At 39.2% G+C, this 15,644-nt stretch overlaps 1 protein-coding gene across 50 annotated transcripts in view; it reads right to left on the reverse strand.

The window, feature by feature from the left end:
* The window catches only part of LOC148647083 (NACHT, LRR and PYD domains-containing protein 3-like), a 1,669,284-nt gene that overhangs the window by 950,194 nt on the left and 703,446 nt on the right, over positions 1-15,644 (reverse strand). For 28 of the 50 annotated variants that reach the window (XM_088609269.1, XM_088609267.1, XM_088609268.1 and 25 more), the window contains 4 exons: positions 13,801-13,914; positions 12,685-12,798; positions 10,697-11,006; positions 10,220-10,289 (listed from right to left, as the gene is read on the reverse strand). The exons of 17 other annotated variants lie outside the window; for them this stretch is intronic. In XM_088609269.1, the coding sequence (XP_088465395.1) occupies positions 10,220-10,289; positions 10,697-11,006; positions 12,685-12,798; positions 13,801-13,914 (608 nt within the window). The remainder of the gene's footprint in view (positions 1-10,219; positions 10,290-10,696; positions 11,007-12,684; positions 12,799-13,800; positions 13,915-15,644) is intronic. 5 more of the 50 variants (XM_088609271.1, XM_088609261.1, XM_088609278.1 and 2 more) reach the window with 3 other exon arrangements.

The raw sequence follows: 15,644 nt of genomic DNA on the forward strand, positions 1-15,644 counted from the left end.
ACAGATGGACACAGATAAAGTCCAGAATCAAAGACACAGTCCATCAGTGTCCCAGCTGGAGCTCCAGGCAGCAGCTCCTCATTTTTAATGTCCCTCTGATAGTCATGTTCTGCTCTCTCACAGCCTCACAGACACACCCTCTCATGAGGAGAGTTTCCAGACAGAGGATATTTGAATAAAGACTAGTTTTGCCCTACCATAGATACCGGAAAGCTAAGTGGAAATTAGTTCAAGATGTTGACAGACCGTTGTGGCAAAAGCAAAATGTGTCATGCTATTAACTGCAATACACTATTCTTAAAACTATTTAAAATATTTATTCACTGTATTGAGGTGATTGTTGAATTTACAGGAACAATTAGAAATTGGTACAATAAAATCAAAAGCAATATTTGCACATAACACAATAAATAATGTAATACTACAACAACAGAATGTTCACAGCAAACACACTACAAGAGTACATATACAGTGTCTATAGAACTCCCTTTAAACATTGTCACCTTTTGTTGCCTTATAGTTTGGACCTGACATCCTACCCTCAACATCCAAGTGAAAAATATTCTACAAAATGTTGAGCAAATAAACAGTAGAGTCTACCTGCTTGTAGCAGAGAATCTAAATTAGCTCATGTGTACTGAATCACCTTTAGAATCACACATCTATTTCTTTGATAAAAATAAAGTAACACATAGGAGAAATATAATCAACTGCAATGAAATTCAAGAACAAGGGCTATCTGAGTGAACACAGTAAATCCTGGGTTTAACAGACTAATATGGGGAAAGGTCTGTGAAATGACTTTTGTGACTTTTTTTCAACCCCAAAAACATGATTAGATATAGATTATACTATATGTATTTGTTTTCTGTATTTGACCTTTTGTTAAGAATTGCAATCAACACCATGCCTTTTTTGTAAATATACAGTACAAGCTCTGTATTTAACATGTCATATAGTGTGCTGTATAAGATTTACTAAAGCATATGAAACCTATCAAGCAAGTGACCTACCCCTACTGCATAATGCACCATTGATATTCCTGATATACCTTATTTTAATATTTGTGCATTTCCCCATTATTGCAGGGAAAGGTAAGTAATTTCTGATTTTATAGACAAAATTCCCCTTTAACAGATTTTGTCTGTTTAATCCACAGACCGTTAAGCGAAGCCTGTCAAACTGAGGGTTTACTGTACCTGTAGACAGGACCAGCCCTGGGCACAGTCAAACTAAACAGCTGCTTAGAGCCCTGATATCACCAAGGGACCCTCAATGTGCAAGGCAGCATATTGTTTTAATACACACATTCACAGTCAAAAATTGCCTTCAGTGGCTCTTTCTGTTACTGCTGTGCTAGTCTAGGCTGTTAATGTTGTTAAACTGAATACAGTTTGTATAATTTTGGAAAGTAGTAAATGTCATGATGATCAATTTTATTAATATTTCATTATATCTAACATGCAATGAAACATTACTAGTGACCTTTTACTTGTGTTGCAAACTATGTTGTAATGTTTTAAAATTAAAATCATGTAGTTGCAACTGGTAAAAGCACATCATCCTCTGAAAGGATGTGGCTATTGGGTGCTAAGAAAAGGAAGCACAGAAAAGAAGAACAGGACAAGTGATCTTAAACAAAACGAGTCACTGTAATAATGCATTTGTATTTCATTTAGTTTTTAGTCTGTTTTGATCCATGTATCTGGCGAATGATACAAGGGGAGATCTCCCCCTCAGCCCAGCGGCTCAAGTCCCTGCTATTCACAGGGAAGGGAAGTGATGTCACCTCGCTGGCAAGCTTGCTCGTTCAACCTGTAATGTCGGCCATATGCGTTACAATATATTTAGATCCTTTAATTAATATTGCTATTAATTTCTTTAGCCTCACAATATTGTCCAATAATACTCTTCTTGTGTCTAATTTTTAGTTAAGCAGGATTTGAGCTACAGACCATAAGAAAAACAGGAGTAACTTTTTTCTCTCTTTCTCACCCGTTGCAAATTGGGTGTTATTAAAACATGTTTACAAAGAAAGTAGAATACAGTAATACTACCAGCTATATAAATACATATATTTAAATCCTTAAATTAATATAATTATTAATTTCTTTAGATATGGGATTCCATATTATATTCCCTAATTAAATTATGATATTTAGAAATACCAACAAATTCAATATAGTGTCGATAATATTTATTATCAGTAATAACGATAGTAGCAGCTTCAAATTATTTGTTGTTATTAATAAATGACTTATCGTTATAAATTAATATCGTTTATGACCATCAGACGTGTTATGCTCCTCTTCTTTTTATGCTCAGCTACTAAAATTTCCCTTTAGTTGTAAAATTCCATATATATATTCAATACTAAGCGGATTAAAACATGCACAGTAAAGAGATTAAATGATTAAATCTTTTCACTAACGACCAATGAACCAAGAGTACCCCTATCGGTCATTTTGGCCAGCCAATCATGTACCACGATACAACGCAGTGACTTGTGGGTAATTCTGTGCAGTACGGGTTTGTACCGTGCATTTTGAACCACACGTGGCAATGTGAATACTGATACCTCTAGTGGTGTAACTGGGTAAAAATCTTTGGAATTAAATATTTTGAAAACAAAAGAACTGAACATTGATTTCAGAAAAAATGCTGCCCCCCCCACCCCCCCCCCCTTCAATTCACTTAATAGATGTCAATTACTAAAATTATTTGGGACCGATCATAGACAAAAACCTAATACTGCAAGATACTGCAATACTACAATGCCACGGTATGTTGAAAGGTACCGACCGACATCTTTTAAAAAAAAATAATCTGATGCAGGACTGCGCTACTCTGTAAAACTGCCAGGTGGCACAGTGAACCCTTAACAAACCATTGTGTCTAACATACAGTGTATCTTGTTTTAATAATAACAATTATATGTTCACCCATTAGTAAATTCCTGCACTTGTCATACAGTACAGTAACTATATTTTTTTGTTTATCATGAAATTCAGTTTATAGAATCATTAGTAGTCATGTGTACATCAATTAGAAAACAATTTCATTTTTGTTTTTTATTTGAAAATATATTATACATAGTAATTTTAAAAACATGTCTTATTTAAAAACCGGCAAAAAAAAAACAGGCCAGTAGTTCTGAATGGTTAATACACATCATGATCTCATGCATGAGTGTGAAATAGAGTTAATAACTTTTGCTTTTTTTAAGATATGTGTCTGTTGTAACTGGTAATACAGTGCTGAATATAACTGAGCTTCTACTGTTTATCACCTAATATTGTGAGTCATACAGTACCTGTGTGCTGTACCAGTGATGTGGTTGTTGGGGGTGTACAGTATTACTACACAGGCTTGGTCTTAGCATTTTCAGTTTAGTTTTTCAAATAAAGTTTGAAAAACAAGCAGCTGCTATGTTGATGTTGGTGGTTTTATAATATATTGTATAAGCATTCTATTTATTCATGGAATAATGTGTCTTGCATATTGTTGGGTCACATTGTTAGGATATACAGTACACTATCTATGGCAGTGTTCTGGTGCTACGAGGAAAAGGAAAATCATGGGTAGGACTTTGACTCACAATCAGGATTCTTAATCTTCTAATTAGGATTTCATAAACTCTTACAGTATGTAGGATTTTGAATACCACTCTTGTAAAGGGCAGACTTATCAAGGCTTTATAAGTAGCAATGGCCTTTGTTATTGTGGCAAGAGTATTTTCTAAAAGTTACTTTCATATACTGTTACATCCCAGTGTGTGGTCTATGTGTGTTTTTGCTGTTATGTTCCACACTTCTGACTTTTATTGCTCTCCCTCCCCCATTGGTCCATCATTACACCACTGTTTCCATATGACATAATCTTCAATTAGCTTCTCGACCAATCACAATTCATCTTATTCAGTATAAAACATGGAGGTTTTCAGAAGGAAGAGGCCTTTTGTTTGACTTTGGTCCCGCTCAGCTTTGGGCTTCGCTTCGCTTCGCTTCGCTTCGCTTGCTTGCTTTGTGTGTGTGTATTTTCATATAGCTTCGGCTTTGTTGTTTTGTTGGTTTCTGTTTCTCTTTGTACTTTCATTTGTTTGTGTTTATCCTTATTTTGCTATTACCTTTCCCAAACTTGTTATTGTATCAACTGCTGTGTTCTTTTGTACCCTGTTACTTGTCTACTCTCGTTTGTATTCGCGTTCACTTGTGTATTTGTGTGAACTTTTGTGTATAAAGTTAGTTCAGGTTGTTGGGTACATTTTGCACACATAGTTGATTTTTGTATTAGTCACACTAGTTTAGAACGGGTGAGTGCCGTTTGTCTTGTATGGTTTTGGGTAGTCAGTGAAGGCTAGTTAGGGTGTTGAAGATGCCGAAGACCGTGTGTTTCGGGTTTTCTATTGTAGTCAGGTTAGCTTTCCCTCACTTTCTTAACCAGCTCCATTTTGTTTATTTTCTTTTCTTTGTTCTCTAGTTCCCTTACGCTGTGTGTTATCGTGTCCAATTACATCCAGTCACTTATTCACCTTAAAATTATCACTTTTTGCACCAACCCTTGTTATTACGCTTCCTAGTCCCTCACCAGAACCCACCTGCTTCCAAAAAATATCCTAAATGTTACACCCCTTTACCCCTAGACACTTGGGGTCGTAACACATACAAACACAGTTGCTTCTGTTCCAGCTGTAACAATTACTTAAAATAGTAGTAAGATCAAATATAGATTATGTTAATGTGTATGTAAATCTGTTAAAAAAAACACTATTCACAGAGGCTATAATAATAAAATAATTCTTATATATCCAACTGAATAATTTTGCTTTATTTATTTAGTCATTTTGAGAGGCTGAGGTGGTGCCAAAAGTCTGCAGCCCACTAAAGAAGAGGAAGAAGAAGATGGGTGGAAATTCAGATGGGGAACCAGTTGCAACAACAAAAGGGAGCAGAACTGGACCCCAGTGTGCACTGAGCTCAGAGGGAAGGAGCTCAACTTAATGAGGGTTTTTTAAAGGTAAGAAGGCTTAAGGGAAAGTACCAATGAAGAATCTGGTTGAAGAAGCCCAGCTGAAGCAGCAGTGGAGTTTACATGATCAAGGATTCAGAGCTCCACAAGGACACATGTGCTCCAGCAGCTGGGACCAGTTAACTGAGGATTAGCAGCTGGCTGCCAGAGTCAGAGTGGAGTTCCTGCAGGAGCAGATGAAGCAGGAAGTTTAACCTACAGAAGTTCTGAGGGACTTTCTGCAGTCAGAAAATACAGCTCTTCAGGACTCCTTCTAAACAACCATTAGTTTTTACAACTATCAAAAACCATAATACCATAACTGTGCAGAAACAGTGGTTCAGACATTGAAATAAAATAAAGCACTTTATAAAATCATTAAGAAAGAAATGAAGATGATGTTCAACATATTATAGAGTATAATGAACTGTAACAAGCACAGGTAAAAATATATTAGGAACACCAACAGAGGATATGTGAAAAAGAAATGAATATTGTAATTAAAGCTGAAATAATGCCTTTTTTACAATATTACCACAACAAAGGAACAGAAATTAAGTAAAATTGAAATCTCCCGCCTTGAAGAGGCTACTTACTGTATTAAAACAGTTTAAGTTTTCTTTACGTCTCTGTAGCAGGGCAACTAGATCTGGAGAGTCAAGTACATGAACAGGACACCAGAGGGAGGCATACAGATACTCTAAATACCCAGGGAGAATGTGTGCTCAATCAGTTATTAGGGGATTGGTGACCTGTGTGAAGCCATGTTTTCCTTATGTGAGCATCCAGGGAGTGAACGGTTCCTGTTAGCCCAGGGGAATCAGAACCTTAGCTGGCAAAGTGTTTCTGTGTTGGCTTACCAGTAAAAAAACAAGACAGAGGTGGCAGACCAGCCAAAATGGACACAACAGAGTTGAGGTCTCATTCCACTGTTACTTGTTCGTAAGGTACAAAAAGTTTAAGAAAGCCATATAGTTACAGACCAAATTAGAGTTTAAGTAGCTAAATACAATGATATATGTCCAGACGCAGTGCAAAAGATCCAGTCAAGTCAAGTCGAGAGTTCATGTGTGTAAGTTCCTAACATTTAGCTACCATTAAAGGGTAGTCTGTCACAAAATCCTTAGGTTTTAAATGCAAGTTTAAATGAATTTAAATGGACCATTTTTCCCTTCAGCACAATGTTCAACAGGTGACAATTTAAAGAGACAAAACATACTGCATAGGGAGCCTGTGAAAGAAATGGACTGTTTAAGTCCTGGACAAAGCAGGCTATGAGTGGACCTGATACAGGGACACCTATAACCTGTGTCACATAAGGCTCTACTTCATCCTCTTACATCTTCTGCATCATGCTTTTCTGCTAAAAAATTGTGACTAACCTGTAATGTAGTTATGTCAGGGAAAGACCTCAATTATCTGTTAAAACGAGCTGCTAAAATGTATTTCAGGACCCTGTGCGGTGATCTCCAAACTTTAGGCATAAAATCCAAATCGCTAGGCAAAAGACAGTCGTTATGCAGGCAAAAATCCAAAACCCAAAGGTTCAGAATTAGTAAGGCAATGAGAACAACAGGCTATGCTATGTGGAATTAGTCAGTGCTGGGGACTGGTTAGAGCATTTTCTGGTAACAGGTTTCTGATTCCTGGTCGTGACATGATCTTATTTTATTTACTATGTATTTATTTTGTGTTTCATTTGTTGAACAGTACAGTGTAGGGTAATGCATTGTACAGTAAATTGTTATGGCTATTGGATTGAAGTGTCTAAGAATTTAGAGATAGTCGTTAACATCTATCTACTTAAAACATTCATGCAGATCTCAGAAGCTTTAAAGCAAGAAAGAAACTAAGGTGTACAGTATGCGGAGTTGTAGGGGTACAGACACACATTGATCAAAGGAACTGTCTGGTTAATTAAGTTAGAGGTAAATCATTAAGAGTCATCAACAATCCAGGAAAACAGATTACAAAGACAGAGAGACAAGGGGAAGAACACAGAAGAGAAAAAAGGAGACACCAAAGGCAAGACATGCTTGTCCAGATTACTGTCACCCATAAACACCAGATTCTAGTTATTTGAACCTTATTAAGAGAGTTTGCCATTCTGTTGTTTATAGGAAACTCTGATTTCCTGTATAGAGAATCCCTTAGTTAAAAACAGTCTCTCTTGGTTAGAAGATATATTTTTAAAATAAGGAGACAGTTCCATTCACAGATTCCCATTCCCTCAAGAAGGCACCAGTTACTCAGCTACAGTTTCACAGAAGTTCCCACCAACTCACTGGTATTGACCAGAGCAAGGAAATCAGATTATATCATCCCTAGTCTAGGCAAAGCATCATCTCAGACAAGCAATTTCCAACCAGAACTTTAAAATAGATCTTAAAACCCTTCTTTACCAGCAAGCCTATCAACTTTTACTATTACTAATTTCCTATCTTTTTCCTTCTTAGTTATTAAGTTTCCTGAGTTCTTTTTTAAGCTTTTCTTTTTGTGAAATACATTGAGATTAACTGGAATGAAATATGCTATAATAAAATAAAAATATTGTTATAGTTATTATTAGAGATTGGAGGTAATTCTCTTTAGTGCAGAAGGAAGGTCTATCTATCTTATTGCTCTGTACAGGTGTTATATAGCAGTTCAATACTTAGTCTGAGGTTTTTCTGATTGGTCAGGTGTCTCTAATTGTGTTAACACTCAGGTATATTCTTAGCATATCTTTACAATTTGGCAGTTGTGATGACCCCTGGGACAACACAGCTGCAAGATGCAGTCTCAGTCAGAGCTCGGGAACAGGAATCTACAGGGAGGCCAGGCTAACAGGGAAATGCTCTCCAGACAGAGCGGACACAGGATGCCTGGCAGGAAGGAGACTGGGAAGAGAAAAGTACCCCGACAGCCTGAGAGAAAAGGGTGAAGAAGAGAAAAGAGCCAGAAAGGCGGCAGGAAAGAGGCCAGAGAAAATAAAAACCTAAAGTGCCAGAGCAGGGCTCTTAGGGAATAAAACAGGATGAGGCTGCACGGGGAGAGGCCCTGAGGTCCTGGACAACAGAAGATGCCTCCTGGAAGCGGTTCAGAACCGCAAGGGAAGGCAGCCAGCAGACAAGAGTCCAGGCTCCAGGGTGGGGGCCAAGAGATGCCATGCAGTCAGGAACTGAGTGCTGCAGGGCAGAGAAAATCTTTGAGAGGAGCTGAATCAAACTGGAACTGGAGTCAGAACAGACTGATTCAGCGATGAAAGGTGAGGGTGGTCAGCGTCCAGCCCAGTGATCTCAGCCCTGGCAAATCAGCCTGTAGACAATAATTGGGCAGCCTCTGCATCAGAGAGGAATCCATTGTTGAGCTCCCAAAAAAGGAGGACACTTGGATATCTCGGTCTTGGGATGGATTTGTGGTGCTAACCTCCAAGGGAAAACAATGATTCAACTTCAGAGTGAAATCCTGGTGTCGAGAATCAAAGACAGGGGTGCAAACATGTTTAGAAATCCAGAAGCTGCTGAGGCATCTGCCCAGGGAGCTGGAGAATAGGAGTGCAGACAGGACAGGTGAAATGAATACAAATGAAGCTGAGAACAAAAAGCACTAGTGCACAGAAAGGGAGTTAAGGGGGTGAAATGAACAATGACAAACCACTGTAAAAGCAGTGCCTCAGCATTAAATAGGGAAAGAATAACTGAGTAATGAATTGTTAATTACTACTTAGGAAAGTCAGGCTTGTGCAGCTGGTCCTGGAAAATCATGAGCCCTCATGAGAAAGTAAGTTTCCCAGGGCGAATGCTAGCTGAGAGATACCATATTGGTGCGATCGTAACAGGGCTATTATAGAATTAATAGTTATTAGAGATTTTAAAGCTTTTATTAAAGATTTCTAAAAATCTACCTTTTGCTTTCAACAAGACAATATGACCCAAGACAATGGGTCAGACTTCACTAACATTCCAATCTGGATGGGGGACCTAGAGGGAATCAAGATATATATATCTACAGACATCCCAGTCAATCACCAACTGTGATTGGTGCACACAATTTATAAGGTTATAAGGTTGCACACAACTCATTTCATTGGTTTGCTCACTGGCTTCTCTCTCCAGCTAGCCTGGCAATCTGACTTTTCCAACAATGTGACTGCAACAGTCTGAGTCAGGATTTGTTCAAAGACATCAGGCTGAGAGAGTGCAACAGTAAAAAACAGAAGAAATCTTGTTTTTCATAAACCAATTGTTATGTTTTGCCTTTTAGGTTCTTCTTTTGTCACCATTATGAATATCGAAGCATATTCAGTAAAAAGATACACTTCAGACTAACCTTGTCTTCCATGATCTCACTTTGCATGACCCAAGCAGATGACTGTGCACAGGCTGTTTTAGAGACTGAAGTTCAGTAAGATGCTAAATTCCCTGCATAGCTGTTCTCAGCAATGTGAGGCAAAGCTCTCTCTCCTCCTTTCTCTCCACCAGGACACTCCCAGCACAGAGCAAGCAACTGGAGAAACTACAGCAAATACTTTGCTCAGCTCTGACATCGGCAGGAAGTTCAAATTCATCCATGGCCACAAGTTCCTTGATCTTTGAGTACAAAACTTCTATATTTACATTATAATTCTCAAGTTTAATTATTATTTCGGACACGTTTGATAAAGTAGTTCAGGATAGTACATGCATATTTTCTTGTCTTTGGGAATATGAATGTGATTTAACCACTGATATATGATATTTTAACAAATACTCCCCTGTGCACAACAGGGAGCTTGGCTGCCCAGGCTCAGCCAGCAACTTCCCTGTTGCGTGATGCCGGAGAACTGGGTTCGAGCCACAGTGGTGGAGGCCCAACCTGAGGTGGGAGCAGCGAGGGCACATGCCCAGAGAACCCAAATCCGTTACAATATATACATATGATACTGATATATGAGATTCAAATATCCTACGCTATAGACAATAATAATAGTTATTTGCTCATCTTTAATCCCTGAGTGAAGGATCAACAATTCATATTACAACAGATTGATTCACAAATATATTCCTTTACTCTTGTTAGTTTGTTATGTATGTTTTAATGTTGTATCAACAAAGTGTTTACTGTATATTTAGAATCCATGTGTAAGACTTTAAATTATTATGTTTAATTGTTTTCCAGTTGCCAAAGCACACTCATAAGTACACACTGACCTGGTCTGTTCTTCTCCTGAGAGACACTCTCATACACTAACCTGTTTGGTCAGTCTGGAATCCTCCTGTACAGAAATCCTCAGGTTCACCTGTCACAGCCCTCCTCACATCCTGAACATACAGAGTAGAGAATTGGCAGATTTTAAAGGAATCAAGAGACCTGAAGCTTTCATAGAAACACAATAACACCACCTATAGGGATAACAGTTCCACAGTAAGAATAAATGACCATCCTTCAGTGTTTCTGTACTGAGATACTGAGTTGTAGTCACTAATGTATTACACTGTATAGTACATGTGAAATAATATAGCACACAGTCAATGAGCTGCCCTCAGTGATGAGTGTGTATTAATTCAGCCACACAGATCACTACAGATCTCTGTCTGTGAGCACAGGGAACAGATGGCACAGCACAGAGTCACTCAACCCTTACAGGTTCACTGTGAATCAGCTGGTGAAGAAAGTGTCAATATTCAGCACTGGTCTGATTTTAGAGAGTGTGACTGAAGTCTCTTACCTGTGTCATTACCTGTTCTGACATAAAGAAGGTGTCATGGCCCCTGTGTTCCTGCACTGAACACAGACTGCAGATGAGAGTCTGATCAGTCTTACAGAACAGCTCAAGAGCTCTGTGGTGCTGCTGACACAGACTGGGCTCCTGGTCTCCACTGATGTCCACCAGTCTGTGTTTCTGCAGGGCTGGGACTGTGTAGTGCTGTCGAACATGTGTCTCACAATAAGATGCTGGGCAGACATGGCAGTATTTCACAGCTCGTATCTTCTTGTCAGTGCAGAAATCACAGAACACATTTCCATGCCCAGCAGATCTGTGGACAAACAAAATAATGAGGATTCTTCACATTGTGCCTTTAACTCAGAGACAGAGAGTCACAAAAGTCATGCAGAATCCCTCTATACTACTCCTTACACAAACAAAATACAGGCACAAGAATTTATGCCAGGAGAGGAAAGAGAGGAAATACAGAGTTCAAGACAGGCAAGGCATACAGAACTCAGGACAAGATGACACACACCCTCAAGTAAAAAAAAAGTCATTCTGTTGCTGTTACTGAACTGTCCTCTCAGAAATATATATGGTTTTGCCTCTGAAATTATGTTTACTTCTGCAAATTTTTAAAAATGTAAACTTTTATTTTTTTAATTTTATTTTAATTTAAAATTGAATGTTATATCTATTTCTTTAAAACAACAGCACCAGATCATTTAAATATGGAAAACTAACAAGTTCAGCTATTTTTTATTATTTAGAGTTTCCAGCTTCTCCTGGGTTCAGACCTTCTGGACACAGCTGTCCAGTCTGAAGCGATGAAACAACAGGTGATCCTGAACAGTGCTGCTCATTCACAGATAGAGCTGCTGAAGTGAACCTGCACAATACACAGTGTCTGACAGCCCTCTTGTACCAGCTGCCTTCATGGCAATTCATGACCAGGAGCTCCCAGATAACACTGTCCTGCTCCTGTGGCAATTATCTGGTCTCCACATGCCCTCGAATACATGCTGGGGATGGGAGATGCCTGTGTGTGATGCTTTATTGTGGAGAAACCACTGCAGACCAGCCTGCACACATCTTGACTGAATGAGACCTTAATCCAGTGGCATGGAGCCCATTATGATTTGAGGTCTCATTCTGCTGTAGCCTTCATTTACCAGTACAGACACTGAGATATCCCAGGTTGTTCATTTCTTCCTCCTGCACTGTCTTGCACTGTGTGCTGAGTGTAGAGGAGTCTTAATAGGCCATTATGGTAACAAAAGACACTCCAGGATTGAAGAATTTCTGTACTTCACCCTGTTGTCTCTGGGCCCACATGCCTAATGGACTCCCTAACTAGCCACTGACAAGGGGCTGAACTTTGTAATCCAATAAGTACAATAACAATGTGACACACCCGACTGACAATAATAATTACAGCTGCCACTACCACCACCACCATCATCAGGTTCTCATCAATCTGTTGCCAATTAAACTGACAGGGAATTCAGCTTAATAAAACAAGGTCCACATTATGGTGTAAATGGACAGAGTGTCCTAATGGAGCTCCTCTTCCACACTCTGGTGGTTGATCTGTTGAACGGTCAGTCTTCATGGACACACAGCTGGGAGCTGGATCTGCAGCTCTCGGTCTCTGTTACACATGATGTGAAGACAACTTCAAGAGCCAGATATCTTTTGAGTAATCCAGATCCTTTATTCTGCTCCTTAATCACTCCTGTGCTCAATTACAGCCTTCTGTTACCCACTACCTGTGTGTGTTTCTCATTATGTCTGCAGTGCACAGACAATCTTTCATCCCTTAGTCATGGGAAAATACGGTTGTAGCTAGAGACTTTGGTATTCAAAATTATTTTAGTTAGAACGTCTTTATTCTCTTACACTTTTATAAAAACTAAGAATGTAAGAAAGTGAAAGATGATGCAGTTCACATAATCATATCTCATGGCCAGCTGACAGATATACTCAATGGACAACAGTGACCTCACCTGGGGTCAGAGGCGATGGGTCCATCTCTGAACTCTATTGGTGGATTCATTGAGCCGTCACTCTTTATGGACACACAGCTGGACACTGGTGACCCTGGTCTATCCATCTTGACTCTGTGAACAGCACAGGTACAAACTCCTAACGTTATTCAGCTGAATAGTCAATAACACTCTTACAGGATTGCACAGGTACAGTTCTTTTAGCCCTCAGAGTTAAACATTTGTGCTTGATCCAGTGCTTGATATCTTTTTGAGCCCAAGGCTGTAAAAGTTATTCTCCTCTGGACTAATTGCTGAGCAGTAATCTGTTTGTCACCAAAACTTTATACACAATAACTAAGGTCTAAACAACAGTGTACACAGTTGTAAATGAGGCCTCACTGTGTGTTGTACAACTTTAACAAAATGTCTTTCAATAAATTCTATTCTTTTAACTGTATACTGTATCCTCACATTCTGTGTGTCTTTTTTGTTTTCCCAAATCGTCTCGCAACAAATTATATTGTTCTATGTTACGCAGGAATCAAGTGTTTTTCTACTTCTACCAGTGTCTGTCTCCTAGTGCACGTCACCCTGACTCAGACTGCTGGAGGGGCTGGACTTTCGAAATCCACAATTACTATATCAGAATAATGGACACACCCCTATTGACAATAATAATTACAGCTGCCAAATCCACCATCATCATCAAGATGTCATCAATCTGATGCCTAGACAACTGACATGGAGCTCAACTCCATAAAACAAGGATCACATTTTTGTGTAAATGACAAAGTGTCTATTGGAGCTCCTCTCCCCCACTCTACTGTTTGATCCGTTTTGAGAAATTCATGTTCTATATTCTGCTGCTCTTCACTCCCATGTTCAATGACAGCTCACGAATCCTTCCCCTGTGTTTCCGTGATCGTGTCTGGAGTGGATACACAGTCTTTCATCCTTTAGGCAGTAGAAACTACTAGTTGCAGAATTTTGTTTTTGTTTTCAGCTGTCTAGTCTTTATTCGTCTTAACTTTTCACAGAAAATAAAAGTATTGAAAGTGAGACGTGATCCAGTTCACACAATCTTATCTCATGACCAACAGATAAGATACACTCAATAGACAATAGTGACCTCACCTTGGGTCAGAGGCAAAGGCTCCACCTCTGAACTCTATTGGTGGATTCATTGACCCGTCACTCTTCATGGACACACATCTGGGCATTGATGACTCTGGTCTCTCCAGCTTGACCCTGTGAACAGCACAGACACAAACTTCTGACCTTGAACTGACAGAAGCTGAGCTCACTAACAAAAAAAGAATGATACCGACAGGGAACTCATGAAAAACAGAGAAAGTGAGTAACACAGTGAGCTAGAGTACAGAATGTGCTTCACTGGGTTCTGGAGATGTGATGATTTTCAGTGGAAAACAGAATATGGAAAGTGGAATGAGTAGCCCTTTGGAAAACGAAGAGATTGTTTTGGCACGGCACGGTATACATAAGAAGCTTATTCTGTTTTGAATTTGTAGAATCTCTCTCGTTCTGCAAGATTAAGATGTGTCTCTCTGCTGCTCAGCCCTCACAGCCCCTTTCCCTCTTCATGGCCTGAAGGAAACAGCCTACAGGGGGCAGCACACTGTCCCAGTGTGTGAACATGAGCCTGAACTCCAGGGTGTTTCTGCTGATTTTTCGAACTGGAACAGCTCAGAGAGCCTGGAGTTACGTTTCTACTGGAGAGGCAGAGCTGGTCAACTGAAGTCACACATTGGTCATGTTGCTGGTGATACTGCACATCTGAGTGATGAATCAGTAATACATTTTACCTGGGATCTACTCATCCCTTTCTACTCTGGTCCTTCACAAGTTCAGATCATATTTTCAATTAAATCACATATTAAATCCTTCTATAGTTCAATTTAAATCATAGATCTTGTAAAGCCAACAGGAATTCAGTACAACCAGAATGTGATAATTTGAAATCCAGTAATCCAAGTAGTGTGCCAGATTCAGACAGCTTAACCAGTCACTGATGGACGTCATTGAGCCTTTCTGGACAGTTTGGTAGTTACTAACCAACTGATCCAAGGATCTCAGGCTGTGTTTTTCCTGAAAGACACCAGTGTGTCAGTATCACCCACATGGCTAGGCTGCTTGTTCCTGACTCTAACAGCCTTTTGTGTAAAGAAGGGCCTCCTGTTCTCAGCACTTCTCTGTAGTTTTAACACATGTCCTTCACAGTGTATATCACTTTTCATAGTGATTCTGGTGACTCGGTTGAGTGCCCCAGTGTCTTTAGGATTCTATAATCTCAAATCAGACCCTCTTATAAAATTGGACAGGTTCAGTTCTTTGAACTCTCAGTATTAGACATTTCTTTTGAGCCCAAGGCTCTATCTGCTTACTCTTCTCCGGACTAATTGCAGAGCATTAATCTGTTTGTATCTTCAACATTGTACAAAATGACCATAGTCTAAACGAAACTGGACGCAATTTTAAATGAGGCCTCACAGGTGTGTTATACAATTTTTACAAAATGTCCCTCATTAAATTCAATTATTTTAACTATATAAAATTAACATTCTCTGTGTCTTTTCTATTGCTTTCCCAAATTGTCTAGAAAATTAATAGGTACAATGTTTACCTGTCCCTACCAGTGTCTAAATATGTCCTAGTGCGCCCTGTTGACACGGACTGCACATGACTACAGCTCACACTGACCAGTTCCCATCGTGAGGACGAGGGGCTGGAATTTCTAACCAATAATTATATTATCAGAGTGATGAACACTTCCCTGTTGACAATAATAATTACAGTTGCCAACTCCACCATCATCATCAAGTTGTCATCAATCTGCTGCCCATTCAACTGACAGGGAATTCAACTCCATAAAACCAGCTGGACATTATTGTGGAAATGGACAGATGGTCCAAGTGGAGCTCCTCTTGCTCACTCTAGTCTTTGATCTGTTTTGAGAAATA

This window comes from Lepisosteus platostomus, chromosome 16, assembly GCF_059453375.1.
Source record: "Lepisosteus platostomus isolate fLepPlt1 chromosome 16, fLepPlt1.hap1, whole genome shotgun sequence".
Classification (NCBI taxonomy): Eukaryota; Metazoa; Chordata; class Actinopteri; order Semionotiformes; family Lepisosteidae; genus Lepisosteus; species Lepisosteus platostomus.